Source organism: Alligator sinensis, unplaced genomic scaffold, assembly GCF_000455745.1.
Source record: "Alligator sinensis unplaced genomic scaffold, ASM45574v1 scaffold262_1, whole genome shotgun sequence".
Lineage (NCBI taxonomy): Eukaryota > Metazoa > Chordata > Crocodylia > Alligatoridae > Alligator > Alligator sinensis.
Window position 1 is genome coordinate 2829486 of NW_005841904.1, and position 7856 is coordinate 2837341.

General features: G+C 42.7%; 1 protein-coding gene across 10 annotated transcripts in view; it reads right to left on the reverse strand.

The window, feature by feature from the left end:
• Nucleotides 1-7856, reverse strand: part of FSIP1 (fibrous sheath interacting protein 1) — a 173182-nt gene that overhangs the window by 91687 nt on the left and 73639 nt on the right. For all 10 annotated transcript variants that reach the window (XM_025197742.1, XM_025197743.1, XM_025197745.1 and 7 more), the window contains one exon: nt 5436-5573. In XM_025197742.1, the coding sequence (XP_025053527.1) occupies nt 5436-5573 (138 nt within the window). The remainder of the gene's footprint in view (nt 1-5435; nt 5574-7856) is intronic.

A 7856-nucleotide genomic window follows, 5' to 3' on the forward strand; every position in this document is an offset into this window, starting at 1 on the left:
CACCCTCGGATGGAGCTCATCTGGGCCTGCCGACTTAAACACATCCAGTTCCTCCAAGTGCCTCTGCACCATCTCAGGGTCTACGCTTGGTAGTCTGGCGCCCTGCTGCTGCCTCTCTACAATCCCAGTGAGAGACTTGTCGTGCCCCTCGCTTAGGAACACTGAGGCAAAGAACTCATTGAGGAGTTCAGCCTTGTCCCCCATGTCGGTCACCAATTGCTTCTGCCCATTTAGTAGAGGTCCTATTCCACCCTGGGCCTTCCTTTTACTCCCTATATATCTAAAAAACAATTTTTTGTTATCCTTAACTTGGGATGCCATCCTCAGCTCCCTGGTAGCTTTGGCCTGTCTAACTGCCTCCCTACAAGCGCAAGCAGAGGAGGTATACTCCTCTTTAGTAATCTCTCCCCGTTTCCACTTTTTATATGCCCCCCTTTTAGCCCGTAGGGTCCCCCAGGTGACCACTGATCTGTAGGTCTCCTACCATGTCATCCCCCGTTGCCAATACCAGGTCCAGTAAGGCATTCCCCATAGTGGGACCATGTACCTCCTGCGTCAGATGGAGGTCCTGTACACAGGATAGGAACCTGCGTGAAAGGTGGGACTTTGCTGTCTGCGTCTCCCAGCAGATGTCTGAGTAGTTTAGGTCCCCCATGACTACCGCCTCTTCTACAAAGCTTAAAATATACTTCTACAAAGTTTAAAATATACTGTAGTTTCATGGGGAGAACAAAGAGAGCAACCTAATATGAACAGAAGAAGGGAAGAGAAGCAAACCCTCAATGAATATGAATGAATTGACAGTAGGCCTGTGCAAAGTGGCTAGTATTCGCTTTGGATTTGGATTCAGATTCAGTGGATTCAGGGGATGGTGATTCGAATCACTGCCCTGAATCGATTTGGCCAAATCTGATTTGGAGGTTTGGCCCACGCCAAATCAGCCAAATCTCTGAATTCAAACAAGCCCATCTCCCACCCACTCTCTCAGCCCCATCAATGGCTGCCCTACCCAACCCCAGCCTCCCAGCTCTTAAAATAAATAAATAAATAAATAAATAAATAAATGCCCCACCTCACCAGCTCCTGCCAGGCAAGGGAGGGCAATCCCTGCTGCCTCCCACTGCCCCACGCTGCATGGGGGGCCCTGCCACGTGCCCCCAGAAGCCCCAACAGCTGCTGCTGCAGCCGGTGAATGCAGGGGGGGTTTGTTTGTTTGTTTTTTGAAAGAACCAGGAGCTGGGCTGGGCGGGGCGGCCATGGGGGGAGCTAGGAGAGCGGGCAGGGGATGGGGGCTCATGGCAGAGCCCCCCACATAGCGTAGGGCAGTGGGGATTTCCCCCACACCTGGCAGGAGTGGGGGCTTTGTTTTGTTTTTTTTAAAGAACCAGGAGCTGGGGTGCAGTGGGGCAACTGGGAGAGTGGGCGGGGATCAGGGGCCCTCAGGCTGAACTGGGGGAGCAGGCAACGGGTGGGGCCTGGCAGGGGTCCCCCCATGGCACCCTCCCCTCTCCTTGGTGCCCTCCCCTCCCGCCATCTACTTACTGGCATGGAGTCTGGGTCCAGCTCCCTGCAGTGGAGAGCAGGGACTGCCCAATTCTCCAAAGCTCTCCGAATCTTTTACGAATCGATTTGGAGAGCTTCAAATCTATTCGGTCTCCTGATTCAATTCAGATTCAGAGATTCGACCACCAAATCGGGCCGACTCTCCTCCGAACTGAATCAGCACCCGAAGCTTCACACAGCCCTAGTTGACAGCAATGGGATAAATTTTTTCTCTTGGTTAAGTCATTCTCACTGGACAGGAAGACACGATCAGTACTCTAATACTACACATAAAATTGTATCTTGCCCTGTAGATCTTGTAATTTCTGTCTTAGGAAAACCACATCCTTATGCAAGGAAGACACAGCTGATGTTTGGAAAAGTTTCTCATCATTTGTAGCACATCCATGTAATATAGCCTCACTTATTCTAAATAGCTCTTTCCTGTTTTCCATTTCTTGTTATTCCCTTCAAACCTCTACCTAACTGCCACTCTCTATTTATCGTCCTTGGTTATGTTCAGCCTCTCAGAGATGTCAATCTCTATCTTCCACTATGTCTTCTTCTATGCAGAACTTCTTTCTTGAATTTATTTGCAAAGCCCTAGTTTCTCTATAAACCAGTTCTGAAAGTCATGTCTATTATACTGCCTATGGAATATTTCCTCCTCCCTGCATTCCAGGGCAGCAGCTCCTGGCATTTAGGGTGCTCCGGGCACCAGGACTCCCAGCACTTGAAGCACTCCAGAGGTTCCAGGGCTAGAGTGCAGAGAGCAACTACTAGGTCCTAGGTCATTGCAACATGCTTAACAAAAAAGGAACAATCAACAACAAAGGCACCATTTATGATATTAAATATACTAATATGCAGTGCGTCCTGCCATGTACCCCTCCCACCCCCCACCCTCATTTTGTTTTTCTGGCATGCCAGCACTCCAGCACCTTCCAAGGTAGACATTGTGGTTTTTTCAGCGCTCCGGCCAAAAAACATTGCCTACCCCTAAACTAGGAGCTTGGCGCTTGCAGTGCCCAAGTACCAGGAGTCCTAGTGGCTGAAGCACCTGAAACGCAGGGAGCAGTGGCATCCCAAGTGCTAGGAGCCTCAGCATTCAGGGAGTGCAGGAGGATGGGAGGTGCAAGCAGTAGCAAGGATGCTGGAGAAAGGGTGCTGGGATGGGGGGGCATAAGCCACAAAGTCATTACACAATAATTGTAAAATGTAAAAATGTAATATTTTTTTGGCTGGTTTATATCATGCCATTAAATGAAAGGATGAGCAAGTTGGGGCTTCCAGCTGTGGGACATGCTCCCATGGCTGGAAGCCCAAATCAGCTGAGGGGCTCCCAGCTGCAGGAACTTGCTACTTGCTGGCTCAGGAAAATCATGATCCCAAATTCCCCCTGCATTGGCAATAAAGTGTGATGGGATCCAGTACTGGATCCCACAATCATGCCTCCTGCCATGTGGCATGGCAGGAAGCAAGACTGTGGGGATCCTCTCTACCAGAGGCTAAACGCATTTCAAAGCCCCTTGAAACATTTAAAGTGTTATGTCTGTCCACAACTTTGGAGAATGCCATAATAACAATGGTTGTGACTTCCCAAAATTGCAAAGCAAAAAACCAAAGATCATGAAGCTAAATTCTTAAATAAAATAGACAAGACTGTTCAGCCAGTCCCCTAAGTCCAATATGTTCCACCTAAGATGGTCTGCACACCAATGGCAGCAAAGTATTAATAAAAAAAGTGTAAGAGGCTTTTTCCTTCCTAATTTCCTTTCCCCACCATCCCTTGTCCTGGCAAATATGCCCAAGCAGCATATTTCTTTTGTCTCCTTTAAGAGGCACTGTATACTTGAAATTTAGCCAATTAAAATAAAGAACTTCAAAGAGTTTCAGATAACATCCCTGGCAGAAAATTGAGACTCTGCCCATTTTTAGTTTGACAATCTCATTTTCCTAACTTTTAAGCACTTTCTTTTTGCAGTGACACACATAACTGCAAGGGAAAACTAATTGGCTGACTCTACACTAAATTTTGTCAAACATGCAAAGTATCAGGCTGAAAACTGAGTATTTTCTCTAACATTTTCCAGCTATCATGATCTTAGGGATCACTAGCTGAGAAGGCTACAGGAGATCTTGCATACCTTCTTTTCCATTCAACTTAAAAAGCTTTTGTTCAAGTAATATGCTAAACATCTCAGAGTAATCTAAAAACAATTTATAATTTCTATTAAAGTCAGGTCTCCTACATAAAGTTGTCCATGCCAACATTTTCCCTCTCTTCAGTTTCTTGTCCACTATTGTACATATGTTCCCTTTGACAAAACTCCAAGGAATAAGCCCCCTACTGCTTGAAGGTGAAACATTCCAATCCAAAACTCATGTCCTATGTTCAAAGAAATAAGTACTCAACAGTCCTTCACAAGCTTCAGCAGTTTCCCTCTTTATCCCTTCTGAGATTCAGTCAATAGTCCCCACCAGGGTTTGTCCCAATCAACATTCTATTTCTGTTATGCAGAAACAGAATAAGGAGGCTTCCTCCCAGTACTTTTGGATCAGGCATGTCAAACTCAACAGGCCCCATCGGGGGGACCAGCCCCGTGCACCACATGCAACATATGCCCTGAACCAGCCCCGTGCACTGTGTGCTGCAGGAAGGGCCAATCCAGTTCATACCGCATGTAGCATGTGGATCCAGTCTGAGACTCACTGATGGCACCACAGGCTAGATGATAAAGCTCTGTGGGCTGAATCTTTGACAACCCTGTTCTAGACGTTCTAGCTGGAGCCCTATGTGAGAATCAGTACCAACACTGGCTTCTAGTCCACATTAGAAGCATACAGTTCCAGGGCACCTTTTCATTTTCCTCTATATCTTCCTGGACCTCCCATGCCCTACCCCTTTACATTTCTTCTTCACAGCTTCCACTGGACCAGCTACCTGTCTGGCTCTTTTGGCAGAAGTCCACGCCACATCTGACCTTCAACCAGACAGCTTCACCAGCAAGCAGCTGCTCTCCCTTAGATATCCCCCTTCCCAATCTCTCTCTCTCTCTCTTCCTGTCTTTCTCTCTGAGGAAACTAGCTGACAAAAAAAAATCCTTGAAGAGCCAGAGGTTCACCTAGCATTATTATTTTAGTTACACTGCTTTCAAGTCGCAACAAAAAATGTGTTCTTAAATTACAGTTGAGATTAGGGGAAAGTTATTACTTGAAAGACGCATATGATCCTTCAAGTTTGGGCTTGTTGTCAAACTCACCTCTATGCTTTAGGCATAAATACAGTATATTTGCTGCTTTTCAGATTAACAGCAGGATGGTCTTAAATTTCAGGTCTACTTTCCTCTATATTCTTTTTCTCCAAAATAAAGATTATTGTTAAAGATGAGATGTTATGTAGTTTATTCTACAACATTAGGGATTTGCAATTCACATTTTACAAACTTAACATTTCACTTGCTCTTACTGCCTTGGTTTTCAGCCACCATAGAGAGTGAGATAAACAGCTTTTAAGAGTTTAAATATATATATATATATATATATATTATTTGGGTTGAGCAAAATCAAATCAGACTGTGCATTCTAGGTGTACACCACATTATTCTTTTAAGACCATACATGACGCAAAACTAAATTCTAAAACTATTCTAATGTATGCATAGTGGTTATTCTTGAAAAAGGTCCCTGCCGTTGCAAGATATCTTACCTATTTGAGAAATAGTCCATCTACAGGTAACAGCAAGAGAATTGGGACTCTTACAAAACAAGAAAAACTAAGTATATATGATTTTCTCTATGCATATATCATATATTCCTTCTTTTAGATTTCATTTCAGAAGTATATGAAATTATACACTCCAGCAGAGATTTCAAACTTAAGAAAGACTTACAAGATTTCCCAGCAGGTTTTTTAACTGTTGATCTATTTCTTTCAGCCGGATTTGTTGATCACGTTGTTCCTTAGCATCTCGTAGAACCTTCTCACCTGGGGCTGCTTCCAGATTTCTATTTGTATAAGCCAGAGATTCCTGACAAAAACAGAAATGGCCAGAATTAAACTATGTTAAAGTACAAGACTTTAGCAAAAGAGCCAAGTTGACTTCTACAGAACTGGAAATATTTCTATTTAGACATTATTTGTTAATTTTACATTTTGACCAATGTAAATTTTGTGTTACGCATATGTTTACATACAGTATTTAATCTTTGGATAGGATCAATGCAACAAAAAATACTTGGTAACTCTGTTCAAATTGGAAAAGGAAAATAAGTGCTCATATTCAAAATTTCTACTCTAAAATTCTGTTAAAATACACAAAAATATTTAACAGTGATGGCAGTATTTTTCAAAATTGCTCAACATTGAGTTAACTGCCACTGACTTAAGAAGGAAAATAATTAAGTCACTTTTGAAAACTCATACCTGTGACAATTCTGTCACCCACAAAACTTGTGGACTTCCTTTGCACAATGGACCACGTGGGGGTGTAAATGGCAAAACCCTACTCAATCCCAAACCCATACAATAAGGCACATGCAGCTAAACTGCAATCACTATATATTACTGGCCAGAGCTCTACAATTTTAAAATATTCAGTAGCTAAGGACCAGATTTAGATGGTCTTACTCACAATGAGGATTATCTTGCTCCCTGAGTGAGCTTACTGAAATCATTCAAGGAGCATAGTACTACCCAATGCAACTATGAATAGTGTAGAACTTAACCCACTTGGCATGCTAAATGTTGGCAAAACTGCAAAGTGGCATATGAATGACATAATAAGAGTTTGCCTTTGGTAACCAAGGAGCCAATGCAAGAATCCAAGTCATAGAGTAGTCCAAGAAATAGCAGAGAATAAAACTTGACAAAGTCTAATTACCTTTAACCCAAAGAGCATGCCCAACCATTTAAATAAAATCTCAGTTTAATCAATCACTCTTATTTTCAGAAGCAACTGAAGCGTTCCTGATTGACATACACTCTTAAGCAAAGAAACCAAGTAGTGTATCTCACTGGAAGGAAAGAGTTTTCTAGATTTCTACAAAAATTCTCAGCTTCACTTTTTAAAGTTGCGACAATTTTAAAACAAATATTTTTCAAACCATTATGCATATGACAAGTAAGCGAGCTCTGGGCTTTAAACCATAATACTTTGTATAACATGCAACTTATTTCTCAATTGACTAAGTGCAGTAAGCCTCAGAGCAATAGTTCAAAAGAGGCCTATTGGGGTAGCATAGTTAAAGGCACATCAGTTTCTGTAGCCAAAGGCACACATGAGAGCCACTGGCTACAAAAACTGGTGTGCCCCCCACCATGCAATACTGCATCTAGCCACTTTTGACTTCCCAGCCCACCCTCCAACTCAAGCCAGGTATAGCAGCCCAGCAGCTGCTGCTGTTGCTCCCTTCCCTCCTTCTCCACTGACAGCCCCACCCCTGCGTGAAAAATTAATCCTTGTGGTAAGACAAGTTCCCTACAGTGTGCTCTGAAGCAGAGCATCTTAATATGTTACCTGATTAGATCAGGGTTATTTTTTTGCATGATTGGTCATTTTAGAAGCACTCTGTAGCCATGCATGTGTGTTTGATCATAGCTATCTTTCAGGAGCTAGATTGGGCAAAAAATGTCACTTCTGTCTACACCCAAAGTTATAAGGCTACAGCCTCTATGAAGTACATGAGCACTTTTAACTTCTTTTTTTACTCAAATTTAAGATGCAGACCATTTTTAGAAGAAACATTTGTTTTAAAAAGTACACCTTACATTTAAAGGGATATGGTATATATACACACAATATACACTTAATTATGTATTAAGATAGAATTTGATGTTAATATAGAGCTCAAATATAAGATTTCTTTCAGGCACAGCATTTTTGGTAACTAATTAGAGCTTTCTTCTCCGGGTATTGAAATATAAGCAAAACAGTCAATTAAAGTGAAAAAGAAAAGCCTGAGGCAGTTTATTTAATTTGTTTTACAAGTTATAGCTCTTTTTGCAATTAAATTACAATTTTAAAGCTAACTTCTTGATCAGAACATTTCCCCTCTCTTCAGTTTCTTGTCCACTTTTATGTAATGGTCACCTCTGAGCTTTGACAAAACCTAAGGGAAGAAGCCCTCCCCCAGTTTGAAGGGGAAACTCATGGCAGAATCTGTTCTGTGGTTATCATTCAAGTTTATATTTATAATAAAACTAACCAATTCCCATCAAGAATAACAGGTGGCGGGGAGGGGAGGGGGTTGGGATGGAGTGCTGCCAAGCCCCATGCTACTGCCCATGGGTGGGGGAAAGTCGGGCCAACCTG